General features: G+C 34.9%; 1 protein-coding gene across 11 annotated transcripts in view; it reads left to right on the top strand.

Moving 5' to 3' along the window:
- MPDZ (multiple PDZ domain crumbs cell polarity complex component) overlaps positions 1-26,889 on the top strand; it is a 228,186-nt gene that overhangs the window by 103,064 nt on the left and 98,233 nt on the right. For all 11 annotated transcript variants that reach the window (XM_036737847.1, XM_036737846.1, XM_036737842.1 and 8 more), the window contains exons 15-19: positions 1,138-1,302; positions 2,737-2,925; positions 5,610-5,819; positions 8,801-8,917; positions 14,346-14,507. In XM_036737847.1, the coding sequence (XP_036593742.1) occupies positions 1,138-1,302; positions 2,737-2,925; positions 5,610-5,819; positions 8,801-8,917; positions 14,346-14,507 (843 nt within the window). The remainder of the gene's footprint in view (positions 1-1,137; positions 1,303-2,736; positions 2,926-5,609; positions 5,820-8,800; positions 8,918-14,345; positions 14,508-26,889) is intronic.

Genomic DNA, 26,889 nt, shown 5'->3' with positions numbered 1-26,889 from the left:
TAACCTTCTCTGTTGTCTTTGGTGTTTGTGGGTTGAGAAGTCTGGTAACTGCCACAGCTCACTGATTCAGGGCGCTAGGGCCCGTTCCGCCTGGCTCCCTGTCTGGTTGGTCCTGCCACTGCCCACGCTGAGCTCTGCTCCCCTGTGCTCCGATAGACCTCATCCAGAGACCATCCAGGCTGTACTTGTCTGCATCCCTGCTTCCCTCTGCTATTTTGTGGGTTCTGCAGTTCTAGAATTTGTTCAGAGACATTTTTATAGGTTTTTGGAGGGACCTGGTGGGGAGCTCAGGCAAGTCCCTGCTTTCCATCTGCCATCTTGGCTCCAGCCCCCTAAATTTGTGATTCTTTAAGACAGACTATTACCTTAAAGGGCACATTAAGGACTAAACTACAAAAACCCTGAACTCACAGAAAAAAAAAAACTATATCTTGTATATACTCATTTTCTGAACTAAATCCCAACATTTTATGTTCAAGAAAATTTAATAAACTTTTTGTACCTCTACCCTTTATTATCATTCAATCCCTAAGTCTCCTTTTCACCTCCCAACTTTCACCTTTCCTTTCAGAGATATAATTTAATTTAGAGAGTACCTATGTAGTCTCTATACTACCTATTGTGTCTCTGACCTTGGATAAATCATTTCAGCTCTCTGAGTTTCAATTTCCTTATATGTACAATGAGGGGGCTGAACCAAATCATAGCTAAGGTTCTTTTCACCCTGAAGTCTTGTGATAATATCTCTGTTCCTCATTTTGGCTCTGAGTTTCTTAATCTGGCAGAAGAAATGTGGATAAAAGGCAGGCAAAGCTGATGATTTTATAGTCCAGCTTTTCCTTTTGACTTTTTATTCTGTGATGACAGGTAATCTCTCAGAAGTTTAAATCCACCAAAAATCACCTGGCATTCTTTTCTATGAATTTGAATTAGATTGCAGTATACTAACCTTGAACAAAGTAATCTAAGCTCCAGCTGAAAGGGGGAAAATAGTTGTGGACAATTTCTAACCATCACAGATCTTGGATAAATACGAAATCATTTGTGTATATGATGCATACTTTATTTGATGTTAAGACATGTTTGTCCATGAGCATTGTGGCATTTCTATCTGTATCTTTTTTTCCTTTTGAACAGGTGAATGGAATAACTTTGCTTGGTGAAAATCACAAAGATGTGGTGAACATTTTAAAAGAGCTTCCTATACAAGTGACAATGGTTTGCTGTCGTCCACTTGCTTTACCTGTTAACCAGGATGAGTTGGAGAGGTTAAATCTCTCTGACATCCATTTAACAGAAAAGGTATTCTACTTACTCCCATCTGCTTCACATTATTCAAAGTCTAATAAGTCACATAATAAACACTTAATAAATGTTTATTGAATTGAGTTCTTGATTGTGTAGTTTGAGTTCTGACTTGTTTGTTATATATGTATGTGAGCTTTATCCCAGTAATATATCTTATACTGCAGAATTTACATCTTTAAAATGTGAAAAAATTGAATTCAAGCCATTATAATATCAACAGATTTCTATATTATACGTTATTCCCTTTTCCTTTTTATACATTCTACTCCATTAGAAAAAAATGTAAGAAAACAGAGTCCACCTATTCTTTGGTAGAGCAGTTGAAGTAATTTTTAAAGTTGAAAGATAGAGACTGTGATTTGTGTTATAATTTGCTCTTCCTTCAAGTAGTATCTAACAGGAGAAAATACATTTTAGATATTCATCCTATTGAGATTATATAGAAAATTTTGAAGTGTTCCAGCATAAGGGGGAAGCTGCAGAAGACCAGCACTTAGAGCTATGTACTAATACTGAAATTGCATTAGATATTTTTTAAATTTATTTTTTATTTTTAGTTTACAATGCTCAGTTCCACAAGTTTTTGAGTTCCAAATTTTCTCCCCTGCCCTCGACCCCTCCTTCCCCCCACCCATGCATTAGGTATTTTGAAAGTCATAAAATCACTTTGCTACTGGTCAGAGGACTAAATTCGATCACTTACCTGCGTAAGCATGGAGAAGCCAATTAATCTCTCTAAGCCTCAGTTTCCTTATCACTAAAATGAGGGGTTTGACTAGATAATGGCTAAGGTCCCACTCAGCTTTATAACTATGATTCTGTACCTGAGAACTACAGTGGCATCCACCTAGAGGAAGACTTCTTATACTTTTGGTTGATTATTTGTAGAGTATCTAAAGGAGAATATAGACAAGAATCACATAGGATTACTATGTATGAATATGTTGCTATCTTAGCCAAATCAAGGAATTAACCCACTTCAAGGAGGTCATAGCTCCACTGAAGTACTAAAATATTAAACTAATATTATTAAACCTAAACCACCATTTTACTATGTGTTTGGTAAAATGATGCTTCCAAATACAAAATAGCATGTAAAAATTATTTTCTACATGCTTTATTGCTTATGTACCAATCCAGTTTCTCCTGAATTATTTTACACTTGTGCTTTAAAATGTCACTGAAGTCTTTGTATCTTTAATACTTAATAGCTTAGACTTCTATGCCTCTTTAAAAAAGCTGGATTATTTTTATTAATTATTCTAAGGATTCTAAAAGTGCCAAAACATTACCTGACCCATTGGTGATTTTTCCTTTAGGTATTTTTTTTTCTATCTCAGATGTCTTGGATTTTCCCTTTTCCTGTGGGTACAATATATCTCTTGATCTTGTGTTTCTGAAATAAGAGCCTTCTGTTCTTTTCTCCAGCCTCACGTAGACCTGGGTGAATTCATTGGCTCATCAGAGACAGAGGATACTGCTTTTGACATGACTGATGTGGGTCAGAATACAGAAGAGGTGCAAGGATCATCATTGGCAATGTGGGAAACCAACATTCAGCATATTGAGCTGGAAAAGGGGAGCATAGGACTTGGTTTTAGCATATTAGACTATCAGGTAACATATACTCATTTCAACAGAATCAGTCTGCTTTTTTTTTGAAGGTAATTTTCAAGATAAAATTATACCTTTAGACCAGAGAAGCTAAAAGTATATATTATTTTGTTATGTACTATGGATGGCAGTAAATTTAAGTTTTCTTTCTGTGATTGTTTCCAAATAGTAGTTTTGTATTATTATTCACTAATAGTATTTTTTTCTAAAAGAATTTCTCTTAATAGGGGAGAGAATACGTTGACATAGCAAGCATTTATTTTATGATCTAACTCTTGATAAAATAAAGGAAGAATATAGTTTGTATTCATAGGAATATCAGAAATTAATTGTATTTTATTAATAAGTATTTTACAGAGTGCATTTAAATGAATTTGTGCGAAATTTTGAGTTCTGCGTATTGTACTTCAGTCTATGTTCGTATTTGAAAAGTGAAATAGTAATCTTTTAAATAGTCTTTCTTCTGCATGAGTGATGTGTTTGACATTTGGTATAACATAACTGTATATTCATATCCACATAAATATATGTATATATTATATATATATTAAGCTATTAGTTTCATAAGTTTGAGTAGATCTATGACTGTACTTTAAGATGGCCAAGTATCATATGAGCCATTTCTTATATTCTGCAATTAAATTCCTGAATAGGAAAGTCTATCTGATAGACTGCAACTGTAGCTCCTCATTAATTAATGCCCAACAACAGAGCCAGCTTAGATGACACCATAAAGTCATATAAGATTCAGGGTCCCTCAGTGCTGCCTAGTTTCTAAATCCTGCCTCCAGGAAGAGCCATGCACCATTATCGCATTGCTAGTTATCATTTTGTGGTTCCTTTTCATCTTTATTTTTCAGCTTCAGATATGAAAGTACTTTTAAAAACAAGATTAAATTATTATTTTCACTGGGTAGTTGTAGCAATGGTTTTAAAGTGCCATCATAGGCAAAAATAGCATTTATGATCTAACACATGGCATAGTGTTCCTGAGACTGAGACCAGAGGGAAAGCCCTTTATCAGTTTTCCAAACCAGAAATCACTGAATCTGGGTGTATGTTTTGCAGTGTATTTCAGCTTAAGTGTCTAAGAAGTATTTTCAAAGTGCTCAGAATTTTTGGTTAGTCCCAAAAAAGTCCTCAGCCTCATGCTCTTTTCCTGGGACGGAGAGAAGGAAAAGATCATTTGTGCCTCTATTTGCCATGGAGGGAGGACTTTCATTTTTAGCCAGATTCAAAAGTTCTAATGTGCAGATTAGAGCATTTGATCTACTAATTGCCATAGAAGTTAAAATTAAAATTTATCCTCTTTTGAACAAAGTAATGTGCCATTTCTGTGATTTCCAGATCACCTGTGGTCCGAATATACCTGGATTCCATGCTGCTTTCCCCTTGGTCCCTCTGTGCCTCCCTCCTTCATTACTAACCTTAGGCCTTCTCTACCCTTATCTGACCCAGCTATTCCCATTCCATCTAGTTGGGCATATTTAATTTATTCCCTACTTGCCCTTACCAGAACTTTCTGCTCTCACTTTGCTAATCCATCCCTGATCACTTAGCTCTGAATTCCACCTGTGGTGGCGTTCTATGTTCTGAGGCATATGGTTTCTTTCCTGAATTGAGGCACAGTACAGAGAAGGTGTACAGCCTTTGGGTATTTTAGGTACTTTGATTTTACTGTGCTGTTTATATAAAAACACGTATGTGTTTCTATGGTTTTGCTGATCTTATTTCTTGTTAGCTGTGAACACTTATTTATCCTCTACTATGTTTAAGACAAGATAGTTTAGTGGATGGAGTGCTGAACTTGAATTCTGAAAGACCTGGGTTCATATTTTGCCTCAGACACTTACTTGTATTTTGACCCCTGTCAAGTCGCTTTAGTAACCAATATATGCTGTGAGAAATTCCCTAAATCTTATCCAGTCAGTCCATAAACATTTATTAAATGCCAACTACGTGCTAAGTGCCAGAATACAAAGAAAAGTGAAAACACATTTTCTGCACTGAAGGATTTCACATTCTGATAGATGAGGCAATAAGCAAAAAAAATTAGATATATAACCTATGCAGTATAAAGGGAAAGTCATCTCATGGGGAAGACAGTAACAGTAGAGGGACTGGAAAAGGCCTTTACAGAAGGTGTGATTTGAGCAGAGTTGGGAAGAAAGGCAGAAAAACCAGGAGGAGATAAGGAAGTTGCAGTCTGTTAGTTGGCATCTAGATAACACAGTGGTTATAGCGCTGGTTTTTGGATTCAGGAAGACCTGAATTCTAATTCTGTCTGACTTCTGTAATTTTTGTGGCTCTGGGCAATTCACTTACACTTATTAGGCCTCTATCTGTATATCTCTAAAGTAACAGAATTTGATGTAAAAACCTCTAAGGTCCATTCAGCTCTAAATTTATGATCCTATGAAGGCGTTTCCTATTTGAGAGGGAATCACAGATCCTTTGAGTAACATGTAAATATAAGGTATAGGATCCAGAAAGAGCCATGAATAATTTGTGATACAGTTATAGTGACTTTATTCCAGACAGTAAAGAATATATTAATCAATGTTTTTTTAAGTTTAAAGAGAAATACTTGGAAGTAATTATCTAGCCATTATTACTTAAAGTTAGGGATTTTCCTAAATAAACTGCTTTCTTCATCTTCCTCACTGTTTTTGCTCTGTTTGCATCAGGATCCAGTTGACCCTGCTCGCACAGTGATTGTTATTCGCTCATTAGTGCCTGGTGGTATCGCTGAACAGGATGGAAGACTTCTTCCTGGGGACCGGCTTATGTTTGTCAATGATGTTAACTTGGAAAATGGCAGTCTTGAAGAAGCGGTGCAAGCCCTGAAAGGAGCACCTTCAGGAACCGTGAGAATTGGAGTTACTAAACCTCTCCCTGTAAGAGTTTTGGTTATGTTGATTTGTTATCTCTTTTCCAGTGGAAATGGGCTATATACTCACTTTGATGTTAAGATTTTATCTTGAACAATGAAAATTTATCCTTTATATAAAATAATTTATTTAATAATTTCCATCAGTAACAGACAAAAAACCCATAAGTATGTTATATATGTATGTATTTGCTAATGATGGACACTAATACAATCCCATAAATAAACATTTTGAGTAATGATTAGTGTGAACTAATTAATAGAAATGAATGTGGGGGAACACTAGGGTGAAAGCTAGAAAAATATTAATAATGCCCCCAGAGGTCTTGGGGATCTGTGTCATTCCCAGTGACAGAAATAGCCTTCACCTAGTGGTCCTATAACCTTGATTTGGTTGCACTGTGTGGTTATTACTATGCTGGAAAAGTGAATATGCCACACTTTTGCAGTAGATATTGTCCTGCAAAGTTATGTATACATTTTGGTTTTGAAAATCGAAACGTATTTAAAATATCCTAGGTAAGCTAATGTCAACAAGGCTCATCATAGAAAGAGGGCCACAGTTTGCATTTTACAGCATGGTAGTAGGGGAGGGTTGGTGTGTTTGTGTGTGTTTGTGTGCGTGTATGTGTTTGTCATACACACACATATGTGGGGGCCAGCGAAATAATGAATCTTTCAATTAGTGAAAGAAAGAGAGCTTGGTAATTTAAAGAATTCTTTTATAAAGCATGAAGTTGTCTAGCAAGATGAATTTGAATCCTTGGTTTTTACTTTTTTTGAAAAATAAGCAATATTTAAATATTTTATTTGCCTAGAGTGAGGTATACCTGCAATGAGTTCTACATACAAGAGGAAAGACAATACAAGTATAGAGAGAATTTATGTACAGAATTACTTAATAGAAGATGGGGTCTAGACCTGTGATAATTTCATTGATACAAGGAAATCCCAGAAGAGGAAACTCCTTCTCTAATGCATATTAATACCTTCTTTGCAGCCTGGAGACTTGGAGAGTTGCCTAATGCTCTGAGGGTTAGTGTGGATTGTTGAGGGACAAATAGTAAGTGTTAATCAGAGATAAAACTTGAACTTTAGGTATTCGTGGCTCTGAGGCCAGCTTTCTATCCATTACTTCATAATGTTGCTCTATCATTTAAATAGAATGATTAATAAAACGTATTACAATTATAAAGGATAAATAACTATCTGTAGACAAAGATGCCACTGTATTGATAAAGGGAGGCTTTTCAAACTGCCCATTGTGTGACAGATAATTCATATTATCCACAAGTTGCTTGCAAACAGATCATGTGGTACAACAAATAATATTACGAAAGAAATCACTGAGGCACTTATTTAGAAAATTGATTCCAACGTACCAGTGACTGACAGAAATTCATTTTGTCATTTTTATCATTCATTCACCAAAACTAACCAAGGTATGATAGAAATATTAAGCCTTTCATTCTAGTCATACTGGTGTATTCACACAGTAGAAGTTTTTTTTTTAAATAAAGAGAATTTAATAGGACACACAGGTGTGTGTGGGGGGCGGGTTTAGTGTGGACATGTGATTTTATTGTAGTAAGAAACCCCAGGTATGGAAACTGCACCCAACATAATGCAAATTGATACCTCCTCTGTAACTTACAGTGTTAGAGACTTGGTAGGGGGTAGACAGAGGCAAACATTATTGTATTGGATAGCTGGCTAGACTCAGAGGCAGCTTCAAATCCCACTCAGATACTTGCTAGCAATGAAACTTCGAGCAAGTCATTAAACCCCTTTGTACCTCAGCTTTCTAATATGTAAGATGAGAATAATAATAGCACCTGCCTCAGAGGTTGGTCATGAGGTTCAAATAAAATAATGTATGTAAAAACACTTTGCAAACCTTAAAGTGCTATATAAATGTGAACCATTATTATTGCTATGAGAAGTTAAATTATATTGCCCAGCCCGAACTGTCTCTCATGGTACTCAGTAAAGTCAAATAAAGGACGTTTTGTTAACTCACATCCTTCTCGAAAAATAAAAGGGGGAAAAAACTCAGTTCAACAAACATTTCTTATAAACCTACTATATGCAAAGCACTGTGTTTAACAAATTTATTTCATGATTTCTTAAGTGCTTCTGCACTGTGCTGAAGCATCTTATTTCATAAAAAAAATTTTTGTTTCCATTTTAATAGTTATTGTTTCTTTACTCAGAAAGGTTAATAGATGAAGTTGGGAACTAAATTCATTTCACATAGTTCTTAAAATACAATCATTTATGGGGGCATTTAAATTTTAAAACTGAAGGATTAAAAAACTGATGGAAATTAAATTTAAAAACTGATAAAATAAGAATGTTGTATTATATTAGAGGTAAATGATCTATGATAATTAAATAACAAGTGAAAGATGATATTTATAAAAATTCAATACTTCTAATTATTTATTGAATATTTTCTTTCTAAACTCAGGTTTTTTTCCCTCTGTTGTCGAAAATCTCTACAAACACTAGATGTACAGAATGAGAGATTTTCAGACATGACCAAGGTGTTGATTTGTTTTTCTTAATGGTTCTTCTTTGCTGCAAGTTGGGATAGAGGTGGATATTTATTTTGAGAAGGGAGAATTCTGAAGAGGAGAAGGAGTAGTGATAGTGACTTTTAAAAAAAAGAAAAGAAAAAAGAAGTTTCTAAAAGACACAGAAGAGAACAGAACAAAGTTTAGAAAGGACCTTGTACAAGGAAGGCAACATTGAAATACTACATTAAATTAAACATATACTCAAAAAATTAAGAATATAGTTTTTTTCATATGTAATCTTTTTTGTGTTTTTTGTATATGGAAATGTTAAATATTTGTTGATGTTTGTCAAATTCATAATCAGAAAAAGAAATTGTTTTTCAAAGGGAAAATCTTCCCCAATGTGTCTTTCTTTGCATGTCCTTTTCAATGGCTATTCATCCAACTCTGAGCTTCATTCTTTCTGCAGCTTTCACCAGAAGAAGGTTATGTTTCTGCTAAGGAAGATCCCTTTTTCTACACAGCATACTCATTTGAGGAGGAAGGGCCGACTGATGTAGCCCTCTTCCATGCTGAGGTAGCTCTGGTCAGTGCCCCAAATTTACCAAGCCTTCTTTCAGAGTCCTTTCTTGGCTTAAATGATCGCTTTGCTAAGCATTGTAATAAACTAATGTAATAGGCTTCTGCTGATTCTTTGCTAAATTTATTTTTAAAAATTTTAAGCCTGGCCAATTCATCCTACCCCTGCTGTACAGTTCTTGAAGGTGAAGTAGGGGGAAAAAAAAAATATATATATATATATATATACACACATATATATATGTATATATATGTATTATATATATACATATATATGTATATATATGTATTATATATATGCATATATATGATATATTTTGTACATGTATATGTGGATATATGTATATGATGTGGGAAATCAATTCTCTATTTAAGGGGAAATGTAATTAATAGCATATTAAGGTATAATACAGCTCACCTTACTGTCAAGTTTTCTAAAATTGGTTTTCTTTAACTTTCTTCTTTTCTTTCATTATGTATCACTTTCAGTCTCTTTAATGTACCACTAGCTATATTTTCTTATTGCTGTAATGATGTTCACAGTAATCAGCAAAAGTCCATTTTAAGAGAAGAGCCAGCCATTTATTATGTAATATGACATGCCCAAATCATATCAATTTGCTCAATTTTTGATTATGGAGAAGGAGGCTGTCAAAAAAGTGGGGCAGGGAGAGAAATCTCATGCTTTGTATAATTATCAAAGTAAATTTTGATGCTCTACTGTAAAAATTAAGGTAGAAGACTTTCTGTTAATTCTGTCCTTGAAGAAAGAAAACATATAAGCATAAAAAAATACATAAATTTAACAGTACATTTAACACTAAAGACCAGATTGTCTTCCTACCTACCTTTTTTTGGCATAGTATTTTTGCAAACTTACGTAAATAGAGACTTGGTCTAATGTCTCATACTATATTGCAGTTGAATATCTTCTTTAAACCATTCATACATGGCAGACACATTTTTGGTATCAGTTTTAGAATACATTAAATACTTCATCATATGTTTTTAGCGTACTATTGGTCATCTGAATTTTTTGCTTTAAATAAGAGTATAAATTATTATAGTCCTTGATTCTTCAGCTATATGTAACTATGCTGATGCTCATTTTAAGAGAAAATGATTATGTGAAAGATGGGAAGTAGAAAGTTGTATTCAGGGAATAGTTAATTCCTTGAATTGGAATTCCCTGGATTAATCCAGCTTGGATAGAATATAGAACTCTTGAAGAAGAACAATTTGAGATCATTCTTGAAAGGTAGTTTGTAGCCAGACTGAGGATAACTTTATATGTAATGCTGAGACTGAGGAGTTTGTATTTAATTACAGAGTCCTTGAGAAGTCTCTGAGTCTGAAATTTTTAACCTGAGGTTAAACTGTGTTTCAATATAATTGGTTTTCTTTTTGATCCTCTATATTTTATTTTATTCATTTATTTTTAGAATGGGTCTGTAGGTTTCACCAGAATGCTGACAGGGTCCATGACACAAAGAACAAAGGTTGTCTTTCCTCTAAATATTTCTGAGTGGATGAGTAATGTAGATCTGTGCCTTAGGATGATAATTTTGATAAGGATATATTAGAGAAGAGAGAAAACAGGGAAGCCAAGTAGAAGGCTATTAAAGTAATGTAGTCAAGAGATGATGAAGTCCTGAGCTGGAGGAGTGGCAGAGAGAAGGGGATAGATGAGATCAATGTTATGGAGGTCACATCAAAAAGGCTTAGCAATTGATTGTCTATGGTAAGGGAGATGAAGGGAAAAGAAACAATGAAGGATTGATTAAACCTGGGTGATTAGCAGTATGCTAATGCCTGTAATAGAAAAAAAGGAAGTTTGGAAATAGTGAAGGTTTAGGGGAAAAGAGTTCTGATTTGAGCATGTGGAACTTAAAATAGTATTGAGAAGTACAGGCAGAGATGTCCATCAGGCTGTTGGTGTTACTGCACAAGTTCAGAAGAGTGTATTAGGGCTGTACATGGTTAGATGAGACATTGATTGATTGATTAATGGTAGATAGATAGAGATTTGAGAACCATTAATGCATTGGGAGCTGATGAACTCGTTAAGGAAGAGAAAATAAAGGGAACAAAGAAGAGAGCCCAAGACTGGATCTTGGAGGATTAACAAGGGGTGGGAAATGGATGCTTCTAAATTCTTTGTTCCAGGTTCTGCATCCCCAAGAAAGTTAAAAAGAAATAAGAAGGAAAATATTTTTAGTATAGAAATTACTATGGACCATGGGAATTCCTCGAGTATAAATTATACCATGGTAACATTTAAGTAAACTTTAAAAATGGTTTTTCATAACCAATCTTGTGTTGTAGGTTCAGTTCAATTCAATTAAAAAACATCTATTATATGTGTTAACTACCATGTGCTATGCACTCGTGGTACATATTTTCTTACTTCAATAAATCCATTTACAAATTTATTGACCTTTGCAAACTCTAAAGTTTAGTTGACTTCAACAGAAAGTGACTTTATTTTTCAAGCATTTTTAGCCAAGGATAACAATACACTCACTTCATTCTACTCTGGAGTGCTTTGCCCCTTACCTACCTTCAATGGATCTTTATTGTTTCTATGAAAAAGTATAAACTTCTCCTGCCATTTAAGGAGAATCCCCATTCTGACTCCTATATGCCCTTCCTGCCTGATTTCATATCATTCTCTTTCCAGTGCTGTGCATTCTAGCCAAGCTAGATTATGAGCTATTTCTCAAACTGTTTGTTACATTTCACATGACAAATGGTCAGTGGTTGAAAAGTGCTCCCTTCTTATCTAAGCCTTTCAGAAGCCTTCCCTCTCTTCAAGACTCAGCAACATGCTCCATGAAAGCCTTCCTCAAACCACACAATTTTTGATGTTCTCGACCTTCTGAAATTTTCCTAGAATATATTTCTTTCCCTTATTGTTTTGCTTTGCTACTAAACTCATACTTGCATTTTCTGCATATGTGCTATGTCATCTCAGTAAACTAAGCACCAAAGACTGCTTCCTTTGTGTCTCTTGTCTTAGGCAGCCAACAAAACACCTTACACATAGAGGCACTTAATAAATATTTATGGAATTGAATGAAATTATATCATATCTAAAGCAGCAGATTTTCAGGAAGAAATGACAGGCATACAGTAAGTCATCATCCTTCTGCCACTGTTATGATCCTGTAACACCATTAAAGATGAGAGGTAGTATCACATAGGAGATAGTTTTGCCCTTGAATTTAGAAAGATCTGAGTTCATTTCCTGCCTTTGTCACATACTGACAATATGAGCTTGTTTAAGTTACCTAACTTTTCACTGCTGTAGGAAATTCTTTGAGACTAGAAGCTATAGAGGAGGTGCTGACCAGCCTTGATAAAGGAAATTTTTTGCCTCTATAGTTCCCTAATCCAGTGAAGTCACAGGTCTGCTTCCTGTCCCTTCTCTCTACATAAACAAAGTCCATTGTAACATCACATAGTTTCATCCTCCAAGGATACTCCTAGCTTATTGTCCACTTGGAAGTAAACCTTTCCATGCTCAACAAACAAAACAAACCAGAAACAAACAAAATATATATATATATATATATATATATATATATATATATATATATATATATCTGTTCTTTTCTATGGAACTAACTTAACTAAATAACAAAATAATTCCTTATAATGTTGCTTCACCTAATGTGTTTTCTTGGAACCAATTACATGAAATCAAACCAAGCCTCTTTGTATGTAGAAATTCAAGATTTCTTTAGCAGAGGAAAAAGTGCTGCCCTATCAGTACCACCATTGCAAATGTGAAATGTAAGCAGAGTTTGGAAGAGATAACAGCCCTTACAATACCACCAAATCTACTTTTTAAAAAAATGTATTCTTCTTCTTCTGAAATCCTATGATATATCTGTGAAGGAAATACTGAAAAAGTCTGAAAGATTATTCCTAGGGACTTCAAGCTCTTTGTTCCCTAGGAATAGTAATAGTTTTTTTCTGTAAATAATCCCTACCTCATTATATGCATGTGAAATAGGATTAGTAGCAATTTCTAACCTATGGTAACAGCATAATTTGTCATAGGCCTACTGTGTGAAGAGCATCATGATAGGAAATGGGAGTAGATTATATATAAGACATAGTCTGACTTTCTAGGAGCTCAGGCTAACCGGGATATAAGACACCAATACAGATAACAATAATATGCAACGTTAAATGGATTAGGATCTTGTGAAATACTTTGTGAGGTCTGAGGGGGAAGGCTGTCACCAGCTGTACTCTCAACCATATCCCTGACTTCCTCACCATTAGCAAATGACCTAGTTTCCTATTCTTCTAAGATCATTTATAATAACTGCTATGAACTCCCTCGATATAATTTCCTCACTTGTAAAAATGAAGGGGTTGGACTAAGGTCCCTTCCCACTCTAAATTCTTGTGAATCTATAAACTCCCTTCTTTTATTCCTTGTTGCTTCTCAGCATCATCGCAACTAATTCTTTTCTTTCCCCCTGACCACAGAAAAATTAATTCTCTCCCTTCATTAATCATAGACTCATTCAATTCAATTCATTAAAAATTTATTAAGCACTTATTATGTACCAGGCACTGTGCTAAGCCCTGGGGATACAGATAAGTCCCTGCCCTCAAGGAGCTTACAATCTAATGGGGGAAGAGAATATATAAATGGAAGCCAGAAAGGGGAAGGTACCAGGGGGTACTCAGTGTGGGGACATTTTGTTCCTTGGAGTTCAAACCAAGCAGAGCTGCCAGAGTTCTTTCACCTTGTAGAGAGTTCCTATCCCTTACTTCCTCCCTCCAAGTTCATTGTGCCTGGATTAGGAATTGTATTCAAGGCTTATTATTGTGCTGTTAGCATTAATCCACTCTGTGGGTTTTTACAGACAACGAATTTGATTATTGTCTCAATCATTGAAAATGTAATGATTTCTAGACTCAGAGTATATTTTAAAAGGTGCTTTTTAACCCCTTTGAAAATCATTGCTTCAATACAACTCTTTAAATTATTAAGACTGAAGGTTTAAAAAAGATATTTAACTTGTGTTTCATTATAATCTTAGGAGGAGATGGTGCTTTAAAAAAACATGAATTAGAAAAGAAATTATGCTTAATTTATACAACTACTTTAAACTTAGAAGTGGCATCCAAGCCTTTTGCTAATTGTTGTTAGTGAAAAAAGAATACATTGGCTGTTATTAATGGAATGAAGTCATATAGTTGTGACACTTAATGTCAGCACCCTCTGCTCCTGGTTGTCAGCTTTTCCTTGTTCTGCTGCATTAGCCAATCCTTGCTGTATCAAAGATTCTGTGCATAACAAAGATTCAAAATGAGAATAGTAACAGGATGCATTTTAGCCTTGAGCTGGCAAATGTTGGGAACATATGTGATAAGACAGATATTCAGACTGATGCAATTATATTTATTGCTAGGTGGACGCAAATGAGGCAGACTTAGCAGATGAATCCACCTTCGAGTCTCAGTACTCTCCTGAGGATGAGGACGTCTTCCAAGCCTCAGTTTTAGCTCTCCATGGCAGTGCCTGCAGTAGTGGCCTGAACTATAGCCTCTCTATTCCATCATCTTCTCCTAAGGTAAAAAAATGTAATTTTATTGATGGGGGAAACCTTTATTATAATTATCTGAAGGTCAGTGTTTATGTCTGGCTGCTGAATTCAGTGTGGAGGCTTTCTGTTTCTGCAGTTCCATCTGCTCATGGCTTCATTATCAGATTAAAGCACAATTTCATTAGGGAGCGTTGATTGGATACCTCTCAGATCAGTAACACACTGTTTATATCTAATATCTGTGAGACAGTGTGACAGGCACACAAGGGTTTAAAGCTATGATTTTTTTTCACAACCCAGAAGGATAAAATATTTGAAGACAATTTGAAAAATTCCAATTGTGTTTCCATATTTCTGAAGAAATAATGAAATACTCATTTCACAAACAAATGGCTGTAAAATTGATTTCTTAACAAGTAATAAATAAATGTCTTGTATTTCTGTAGTATGCCAAATCATGTGTGGTATGACACAAGTCAATAAAATGGTTTTCAGGGAAAATTATGGTTATAGTTGCTTTACCTTTAAGCTACAGTGAGTTTCAAAAATGAAATTTTTTTGAATCTATAGGCAAGATGGAGAGTAAGAACAAAGAATTTATTTACCTAATTGGCCCTGTATAGGCAGATGGCATTCTAGACCCTGAATCTTTTTTTTCTTCTCTTCCATGCTTTTGGTTCTAAATACTTTTGATTCTGATTCAATTCATCAGAGTCACTATTTGTTGAATTCAATTGCATTGAAAACACTGCACACTATGTATGGAAGGGAGTAAAATAATGGGAAAAAACACAAATTTCAAGCCAAAGGATTGAAGTTGGGCCCTAGTTTTACAGGGACATTTATAACTCTGGGCCAATCATTTGACCTGCCCATTCCTCAATATCTTATTATATAAAATGAAGTAATTAGGCTTATGAAACTCTGAGGTTGGTCCCTCTAAACTAAATCTGATATTACTATCAGTGAATTAAAAGCCTCCAAGTATGTTATTAAAATATCAAGAAAGTATGCCCTTAAAATATCACAGAGACCAAAAATATAGCTAACTAATATTATCTTTGGTGGTTGTGTATATGTATGTGTATTTTTATACATGTATATAAATTGTGGCATAGATTTTGTGTGGGTTTTGTGTGGGTATAAACAGTTTTCCTTTTTAGTTATTCATTAATTTTTGGACACAACCTTCCCAAAGATTTTCCCCCCATGTTCAGGCTGCACCTGTTATCATTGCAAACGATGCTGGGCAATTTCCTTGGATTGGTTTGCAAGGTCTCATCTTGAATGGAGCAGCTGCTCCTGTGTCACCACACCTGAGACTGTCTGTCTGGTTGTATCCTTCCTGGAATAGTTTCAACCTTTACTGGCCTTAGGGCTGGAATCTGAGTTCATCTCCTAATGGAATCTCCTAATCCACAACACAACACATTTCTTCATGCCAGTGGGACAGATTGCATTGTTTAACTTAGTAATTGTTACTTAAAGGGATTACACTATCTGCATACTGAGAAGCATCTATTTTACAGGACATGCTGGCAGTATGTAGTACAACATATTGGCTTACCAAAGTCTTCTGTTTTCATCTCTCTCCCTCCTTTTTCCTTCTCTTTCTGAGCAGTTTACTCCTTTGTTGCAATGAAATTTGGCAAGCTGGCCTATCAACTGAAATAAGTAAATAAGAAAACAGCAAAGAATACATTAATGGGACTATTTAAAAACACACTGAGAAATTTCTGCCAGTATTCACTTTAATTATTTTTTGAGAGTAAAACAGTTCATGAACCATAGTGATCTTGGCAATGGTATTACTTTTGGGTTTGGGCCAAATTTTGTTTTATAAATGGAAAAAAATGTCCAATTTTTATCATAGTTAAGAGGGTATCATATTTGTGAAGGAATTCAGAAGTCATTTAATTTAATGGGTAATCACATCTATAGTATCACTAATAAGTGACTGTCTAGTCTCTAACTTTGAAGTTCTCTAATGGTTGGAGAGAGGGTCACTATCCCCTAAGCCATCCCATTCTATTTTTTTAAGTTTTACTGTATTTTCTTTTTGTATCATCCTCATCTCCAAATATTTATCTTCCACTCTTCTCAGGAGAGCCATCCTTTGTAATAATAAACTTTTTAAAAAATTAAGAAATGCAGAGAGGGGGAAAACCGGTTGAGCAAATGTAGCCAACATCATTCTAGTCTAACACATAGTTGATACTCAGCTCTGTAACTGTTGTCTCTCATCCGCACAAAGAAGGGAGGGAGGGGCATTTTCTCCTCTCCGTTTTAGGGCCAACCATGATGATTATTTCATTTTATTTGTTTGTTTATTGATCTTTGCATTTGCATTGCTGTTTTCATGTTTTATATGTTGCTTTCCTAGTTCTGCTTGCATGATTTTGCAACAGTACACATAAATCTTCCCATGCTTTTCTGTATTCTTCATATTCATCATTTCATATGTTTTAGTAATGTTCTATTGCATCAGTGTATCACGATGTATTTATCTATTTGTCATTCAGTGGGCATCTATCTCCTTTGTTTCCAGTTCCTTGCTACTGCAAAAGGTGTTGTCAAGTCTCATTATTAAAGAGTTTTTTGTTGTATTTTATCTTAATTTGCCTTTCAGCAACTTTAAAAATATTGCATTGAGTTTTGTCCTCTCATGACAAGGAGATAAAGTCTTATTCCTGTTTCATATGATATAGTCCTTTAGATACATCTTCCCTTGTGTAGGCAATACATGCTCATTTCCTTCAATTAACCCTTATATAGAATGGTGTCCAATTTCCTCAATATTTTATTATTCTGTTCTATTCATTCTGTTCCTGTAGCTTTCTTTTTATTAGGCCTTTCTAAAATATTCTACCGAACACTCTAGATATAGTATGACTGTGATAGAGTACTGAAAGGCTATATGGGGTGTTCAGGGAGGACTTGCATCTCTGGTGTGAGGGCTTGCTGAACACTTTTCAGGGCTGCTCATCCATCTATCCACCTGTCACCAAACTCTCACCTGGGGCTCCAAGAAGCTGTAGCATGTGCAGCAGTCACACCCCAGTAAACTGTCTTGGCAGACAGACTAAACCAGGTTGAGGGCAGTTGACAGGCCTTGAAAATGTTGGTGTGTTAGGAAAATGTCTGTCCCAAACCTATGAAGACTTCCTCCAGCAGAATGGGCAGATGAGAACAATTTGTTCCAGTGACCATGAAGGTGGCTAAAGCAGGTTCTGTGGAACACTTAGAGCTTAGTCAGACATCAAAGATGTCACAATCATCCACTGCATCCCAGGCCATCACCAGTCATCCTGACTTTTGTCTTGCCACTGAACTTCAGTGACTCTGGAAGAAAGAGTAAGGCTGATAATTTTGTGCAACCCTGCCTCACTTAAATCCAGTTCACACGTGAGTCAAGCCATCACCCTATGACTTTCTTAGTCCTCTTTGAAAATGAAGGATGAACAACAACAAGTTCCCTCCTTTTAAAAAAATATGCCTCTGTTGTTACCTAAGATCATTATTAGGTGCCATGTTACTTACCTCATAGCAATCTTTCTGTCTGCTGAAATTTTTACACTTTTTTTATGAAACATAAACTGTCTAGTCATGACTTCTCCATCTTGTACTTATGCATTTTTTTGAGTAATACTTTATAGTTACCCCTATTAATTTTCATCTCATTAGATTCAACCCATAATTTCAACATCTCAAGATCTTTTTCAATACTGATTCAGTCATTCACAATGTTAGCTATTCCTCCCAGTTTTATCTCAGTACTTCAACATATTAAAATCTCATTTACAGATTTAATAAGAATCTTACCTTCATCTTCATCCAAATTATTGATAAAAGTATTGTTGAATAACACCAGCTCACTCCACTAACCATATCTGTCCAAACTGTCGTTGTCTCATAAATAATTATTACTAGACAAATTGGCCTACCACTTTCCCTTTTTTATCTACAAGCATAAGATGAGAGATTCTCAAGGCCCTTGCTGAAATCTGGATATGCTCATGGATTCCCTTGATCTGTCTAATAACCCCTTCAAAATTGGAATAGTGTCAGTATGTTATGATCTACTTTTGATGATGGTTCTTAATAATTATTAGTTTATTTTCTCTGCATTCAAAAATCACCCTTTAAATAATGTATTCTAGAATTTTGCCATGATTCAAATAAAACCCACTGACTAATAGTTGAAGACTTCAGCCACTTAAAAAAATCAGAATATGAACTCTTTTCATGTCCTTTGTGCATTCTCTCCCTGTCTCTCTCTCTCTCTCTCTCTCTCTCTCTCTCTCTCTCTCTCTCTCTCTCTCACACCCTCTCTCTCTCCATGATTTTTTTAGATATTGTTGACAGTGCTTAATCAGTCAGGCTTAAAAGAGGAAGATCAAATAGGTGGCTGTTATAATAATCCAGGTACCCAGGGTACCTGGTAATGGAGCACTAAACTAGAGCGGTGGATATGTGATTGGAGAAAAAGATGAAGTATTCAAGAGAAGTAGAGATAGAAAAATAATATTTGTTAATTGATTTGATGTATAGGGTGTGTGCGAGTGATGAGTATTTGAAGCTGAGGTTATAAACTGAATGACTAGGATTGGTGGTGCCCTTGATAGTGTTGGGGAAACTTAGAAGAGGGCTGGGATTGAGGTTAAAAAAATGAGTTCTATTTTCTACATGATGAGTTTGAAATCTCTATGGAACATCTCTGGAATGCCAGAGCTCAGGAGCAGTCAACTAGGCAGCTCTTAAAGGAATACTACAGTCCAGGAGAGCAATTATGTATAAATAGATCTTAGAGTCCTCAACATAGAAAGGTAATTGAGCCCATGGAATCCAATGAGAGAGCATAGAGATAAAAAAGAAAAGGAAGAAGGCAAAACCAGTTTGTGGGAATGACATAGATTACGAAAACTCAAAGGATATCAGGAAGAAATATTTATATCTTTTGGAAGAAAATCAAGAGAGGACATTGCCCCAAAACTTAGTAGTAGAGGATGGTGAATAATGTCAAATATTGCAGAGAAATAAAAGATAAGGATTGAAAAAAAAAGTCATTTGCTTATTGGTAGTCTTCGAGAGAGCCATTTCAATTGAATTATTAGGGCAGAAATCAGCTTGCAGGCACTTCAGTAGAGAGTGAGAGGAGAGTATTTAGGGGTACTGAGTGTAAAAGTCCTTTTCAGGGAGTTTGGCTGAGAAAGGCGGAAGAGATAAAAAGGACTATTTCAGGAATAGTGGAATCTGGTGAGGATCTTTTAAGGATAGGGGAGATCTGAGCATATCTGTAGACAGCAGAGAAGAACTTGTAAAAAGGGAGAGAATGAAAAGTGGTGGGGATAGTAATCGGGGTAACCTTCAAGAGGGAGGATAGGATCAAGCATTTAGCAGAGGAGTTGCCCTTGTTGAAGATAAAGGCCATTTCTTTGACACTATTGGAAAAGAAGAGGAAATAGTGGAACTTAGGCATCCGATCTGACAGGTTCTTATTTATTTTATTTTTTTACTACCCTAGGATATTGTTCTAGGCCTGATTACTTGAACTTATTGAGCGCAATGTGCTGTTTTATTTTTCAGCACCTCATTTATTCTAGATTTCAATGAAATGTTAAACTTTTTTATCTATACTTCATAGTTCAGAGAGCATAGGGAATGTCACCTTGAAGGCAGTACAGCAGGAAGCCTATCGTCCCTGGATCATAGAGTAGGGGGTGAAGTGTTAGAGAACTTGAAAGGTAGGAAAGAGCCAGATCATGAGGCCAAAAAAAAATTAAAAACCAAACAGGATTTTTTTTATTTGATTCTGGGTGAAATAGAAAGTCATGGGCATTTCTGAATAAGGAAGTGACATGGTCAGACCTACACTTTATTCATATCTCTTTGGCAGCTGAGTGGAATATAGGTGGGAATGGGGAGAGACTTAAGGCAGGGAGAGCAAAAAGAATGCTGTTAAAATAATTCAGGCCTGTACCAGGGTGGTAGCTGGATAAGTAGAGATAAGGGCACTTATAGGAGAGATGTTGTGAAGGTATAAAAGATAAGACATAGATAGATATGTGGGGTTATGCACAAGTGAGTAGTCAAGGACAACACTAAAGTTATGAGCCTTGGTGCCTGGGAGAATGGTGTATCTTCCATGATAAAGAAGTGTGGAAAAGAGGAAGATTTGGGAGGAAAGGTGATGAGTTTAGTTTGGGAAATGTTGAATTTGAGATGTCTGTGGGACATCTAGTTCAAAATGTCCAAAGTTAGAATTGATTACTTTTCCGTACTAAATGTACTCTAAGGTATTTCCTATTATTGACACTTTTATTTTTACCACATATGAGTGATAAATGTGAAGGGAAGGTATAGTGTAATGTTTGAAAATCTCAATTATTTTTTAAATTCTTGAAATTGCTCAATGATGTACTGCAGTTCACTGTTAGTAGCGGAGGAAGGACGTTCACTCTAATTCCATTGATTTTCATACTTTGCCATGCTATCCCTCTTCCAGAAAGCTTTTCTCTTCCTGCCTTTATCTATCTTTTGCCTTCCCAGATTTATTTATATTATAGTCTTAACAATGGAAATTAATTTTTACATATCAGTAATATCACTATTAACTTACAGAGGTAAAAAAAAAGTCATCCTTTAATTCAGACGTTCTAGTCTATGGAAAAGGAATAAATACATAGTATAGTTCTATAGCTCATTAAAATTAGTGGATAATATAATAGAGGAAGAAGAGAAATTGAAAATAGAAAGTTGGAGCAGCTGTGTTTACTCATAATAATAAAAAATATTAAACAAAAAGTATAGGACTCTGTAGGATATTAAATATTAACATTTAAAAGAAAGTTTGATAGTTCCACAAGTTTCTACTTCCACAGGTTTCAATGACTCAGCTGTAAGCCTGCTTTTTATTGGTAAATTTTGTTATAATGCTGTACAATGACCCAAATGAATTCTCAATTAAAACACCAAAGTACAGTCCTTGGAAATATCTCTGTAAAACCATGAAAGGAAATACCTTCTACACTATATTTCATTAATTTGCCATTTGTGAAAATAAAAGATTGGCATGTATTTTCACATGAATGTGCAAATACCAATGTTTTCCATTTTTAAAATTTGAATTTTGTTAGTATTCAAAATTAACTTCATTTACATAGTAATAGTCATTGTTTATGTTGTTCTTTGACTACTTTCTTCACTTTGCATCATTTCATATTCTTTCCCGTATCTTCTTTAAGTTTGTCTTGTTCTTTTTTCCTTATAACAGTAAATTCCCTTCCTTCTTTTACTTTCACATGATAAAATTTGTTCAACCTTTTTTCCAGTCATTGATCTCAAGGTTGTGCCCATCTTTGATCTATTACAAATAGTACAGTTTTCAATGCATTTTTGTGATGTCTTTTCTTGCTGAGAGTACCAAAATCCAACTTGGTTAAAATGATTAATTTTTTATGTGTTGCTATAATCACTTTGCAGTTGTATTTAATCTATTATATAAATTTAATAATGATTATTATGTAACTTTCTCAATTTTATCCCTGCCTCATTTAGTAGTAAGGGCTATGTTTTTTATAGAAGGAACTCATTATTCTCCCCTCTAAATCCAGTTCTCTTCCAAAACAGGGCATCACCATGCTCCACTCCTGCAGCTTCCCATCATTGGAATAATCCTTGACTTTTCCTTCTCTTACACGTTTATTTAAAATCGTTTGCCAACTTTTACTGATTCTGTTTCCACAAGGTATCATGAAACCATTCCTTTTTTTCATTGAGGCAGCAAGGTGGTGCAGTGGTTCAAGCTCTGTGCCTATTCAGGAAGACCTGAGTTCAAATTTGGCCTTAGACACTTACTAGCTGTGTGACCTTGAGCAAGTCATTTAATCTCTGCTTGGGTCAATGTCTTCAACTGTGAAATGGGAATAATAATAGCACCTACCTCCCTGGGTTCTTGTGAAGAATAAATGAGATAATATTTGTAAAGTCTTTAGCATGGTGTCTGGCACATAATAGATGTTATATAAATGTAAAGTATTATTGATATTATTATTACTAATTATAATTATATTACCACTGCTACTACAACTACTACTACCACCACCACCACCACCACTACTACTACTACTACCACCACTATGACTCGTATCACCACTATCTGCTTTTAAGTCCAGAAGCAGCTAAGTGGTACAGTAGTTCAAGTGTTGGTCCTGGAGTCAGGAAGATCTGCGTTCAACTCTGATCTCAGATAGTTAATAAATGGGTGACCCTGGGCAAGTCATTCAACTACCATCTTAATTCCTTTCTAACTTCTTAAAAACGGAGGCAATAATAGCACCTATTTCCCAGAATTACTGTGAGGATCAAATGAGTTATTTGTAAAATACTTAACACAAAGCCTTAGGTGCTTAATAAATATTCATTTCCTTCCTTATTTATCACTTCTTTCCAGGTCTCTTCCTGTGGTCTAATTAGTCTTCATACTTCCAGTCTTGTTCTTCTCCATTCTCCACACAGCTGCCAAATTAATGTTTCTGAGATAGAACTCTAATCATGTCATTGCCCTGCTCAAAAATCTTCCTTGATGCTTTGTTGGATATAAGACTAAATATAAGTTCCTCAGTCTGACATTTAAACCCTTTCACAATATGATGCCCATTTAGCTCTCCATGCAAATTTCATATTTCTCCCAATCATGTGTGTTATATTCTAGCCAATTTTCTAATAGTTTTACTCCAACTTTAACATGACTTTCCTCAGGTCTAAAATACCTTCTCACTTCAATTCTGCCTGTTAGAATACATAGCTTTCTTCAAGGCTTAGCTCAGATGACACCCCATATATGAAGCTTTTCCTGGTCTTACAACTTGTTAGTACTTTTTCTCTCTTAAAATTATGTCATATTTACTCTGTACATATTTTACCCTTCCAGTAGAATGAAAAATCTTGGAAGGTAAAGAGTGTTTGCCCTTGATCCCTCCTTCCCCCCATTACCCAGCACAGGGCCTTGTATATAGTAGATGCTTAATAAATGTCGAATTTTTTATCCTTACTTTATAGTATTATATGATTTGTCTTGCTGCTTCTTGATATGGGAATTGAGTCCTTCAGGCTGCTAGTAAGAGTATAGTTTTGACATCGAAGTTCTGATTTTTATTTAATATTTTTTGGCAGCTACATTTCTGAGTGAGCTAAACTTAGAATTTCTCTCCATTAAGGTCCACTAGAGTGTATCAATTTATATTCTACTGTCTGTTTCCAAAAAATTCACCAAAAAATTGTCACATGATTTCCTGGAATATGGTTTTGGATTTTTTTTGGAAGAGCAATAATTCCGAGATTGTCTCTCTGAATTCTGTATTTTACTTCTATTGTTTTATTCTGAGGCGAACTAAAGTCTTTTTGCAATTACACTGTTAAAATAATTTTTGTCCTATTATACTACCATCCCTGAATATTAGCACTTCATCTATTGCATTTTCAGGCCTTAGGTTTCCACTCTTTTTAAGCTGTCACTCATAATATTCTTCTTGTATTCTTCTTTGATTGATCTTACTTTCATAATGATACATGGTAGATCTTCTCATATGTTTCTTCTTGAGTTCTGAACACTCCAAAGATTTAGGACAATGACTCCACTCTTGTTGCTGTGGGTCTAGTTGTTGCACCAATCCTTTTCTTTGGGGGATTTCTTCTCCTTTACTGTATTATATTTATTTATTCTATTAGTTCTTTTTTCCTTTTTTAGTATTTCTGCTAGTGTTCCCAAAGAAAATTATTTTCCTTATAAGAATATCATTTATTTCTCCTCTTTTATTGATACTGAAAAAAATTCCTATTTGACCAATTTGTTGTTGTTTTGAGGTTGTTGTGGGGGAGGGGAGGACTGGATCTAGTCACCACTACTCAAGGAGCCATCTTGCCAGAACCTCCCCCAACCTTAAGCTATTAGATTATGTTAATGAGTAATTATAACTTATGTATGCCACTTTTAAAACATAGGGAATTGGGAGGGGGAATTTATTAAACATTTTAATTCTATTTTATTCAACTTTACCTATTTGGACTATAAGAATATCTCACTTGAAGGTACACATAAACACAGACTTTTGAAATAAATTAATTTAGAGATGAATTTGTGTTAGAGGATTGTAGAGTTATTTTTGAAGCACTTATAAAAATTGCCTTTCTTTTAGCTCATAAGACTCAAAAATAAAACTGATTTGGCATTTGAGCAGCATGAACATTTCTGAAGTAGGCGTATGTTGTCTGCTGTGTTGACTAGCTTTTTCTTTTCCCTGTATCTCTATTAACTCTTTCCTGAACATGGCTTTGGGGCATGTAATTTACAGTAAACTTAACCTAGGATAGGGCTTTCTCTAATGTTTTTCTAAATACAAATTTTAGCGTATTTCCCTTTTTGAGGACATATTTGAAATGATTTTTACATAATTTCAAAGTCATTCAGTGATATTAGATTCGTTACATCAGTTAACTTTAACTTTAATAAGTCTATTTGGTTTTTCATCATGAATGCAAGATGACACAATTTAAAGTAATGAAACAGTGAATTATTTATAGGCATTTCACCCTATATTACAATATCATCTATTCTTTTTCTCTGTCATTTATATAACAGTTCATAATGGCTTTGGGAGTTAGAAAGAAATAACAATAGATAGCTAGCATTTCTATATTAACACTGTACTTAACCTTGTACAAATATTAATATCTCCTTTTTACAGAGGATGAAATTGTAGCCCAAATTTAATTTAGCTAGCAGATGTCAAAACTAGGAACCAAATGACATTTGCATAAAACTTTAAAATTTGGAAAACACTTTATATATATTATCTCATTTGATTTTATCAAGACAGCCCAGCAAAGTGGGTGCTACAAGTGCTATATTCTTATCTCCATTTTTACAGATGAGAGTTCAGAGTGATTTGTCTGTGGTTACATGGTTTGAGGCAGAATTTGAACCCAGTTCTTCCAAAATTTGCCTTCTATAAACTACACCACCCTGCCTCTGTAGCAAGTCAGTCAGTTTGTCAAAAAGCATTTATTAAGTGTCTACACCATGCTAACTTCTAGGGATACAAAGAAAGGCAAAAATAGTCTCTACTCTCAAAGAGCTCATATTTTAATATGGGGACAATATACAAGCAACTATGTATGAACAAGAGGTATACAGGATAAATTGGAGTTAATCTCAGGCAGAAGGCACTGTGATTAAGGCTTGGGAAAGAATTAGTGTTTTAGTTGAGACTTGAAAGAAGTCAGGAGGTATAAGTGAGAGGGGGCTCATTCCAGCGATGGAGGACAGCCAGTAAAAATACACAGAATTGGGAGGTGACGTGTGCAAAGCACATAAAGGAGACTAGTGATACTGAATCTCATAGTACATGGAGTTGCTAAAGTATAGCCTATGTAGGATTTGAAGTTTGAGACCTAATCTCATTCCTCCAGGTAATCATTATCTTATACTTTATTATTTCTTATAGTTGGGCCATTTTTAATTGAATTAAGAGGATGTAAGTCAAGACCTGATGCAGGATTTCAGACTATCCAGTGTCATTGCTATCCTCTGTTAGGAGTTCTTAACCTCATTTGTGTCATGGACCCCTTTGGCATGGCATGGTATGGCATAAAACCTATGGACCTTTTTCTAGAATAATGTTTTTAAATGCATTAAATGAAAAACATAGGATTGTAAAGGAAATTAATTGTATTGAAGTAAAGATGCAGTTTTTTGCCATCTAAGATCATGGACCTCTAGGTTAAGAACCTCTGCCCAACGTGAGTTGTTTTTTCCTCTGTTGGAATAAAAAAGCTTGTTAGTTTTATGATTAAAAGTGTAGAGAAAAGAGGAGATGACAGTGAAAAATAGTGAACACACATACATATATGGAGAAATGTATGTACATACATAAATGCATATATATTTATATCGATATTCATGTACACATTCATATTAGAATGGAAGAGACGTTACAGATCATCTAGTTTGAGGTCTAGTAATATGAGGTTATAGATGTGCCTGGGGTCACAAAGCTAGTTCAAGGCTTTTTCAGAAATGGAATCCAGATTTCCTGACTCACTGGCTAATACTTTTTCCCCATTAGACCTGAAAAAAGTTTTTGCCAAAATAATTCTTTTTCTTTCTCTGACTTAGGGAAGTCTCAGTCAGTTAAAATGTACTGTGTTTAATTCAATTCAACTCAGCTAACAAATTAAACACCTAATATGTTTGGGGTCTGGACTAGCTTCCAGAATTAGTAAGACAAAAAATGAAAAAGTTATTGCCTTCAAGGAGCTAATGCCATCATCATATTGATTATAATCTACATCTAAAGATCATAATGCAGTGAGATTTAGGAATATAAATTAGCAACTTTTCAAAAAAAAA

Source organism: Trichosurus vulpecula, chromosome 9 (genome assembly GCF_011100635.1).
Source record: "Trichosurus vulpecula isolate mTriVul1 chromosome 9, mTriVul1.pri, whole genome shotgun sequence".
In the NCBI taxonomy this organism is placed as follows: Eukaryota; Metazoa; Chordata; class Mammalia; order Diprotodontia; family Phalangeridae; genus Trichosurus; species Trichosurus vulpecula.
This window is presented reverse-complemented; position numbering and strand designations above follow the sequence as displayed.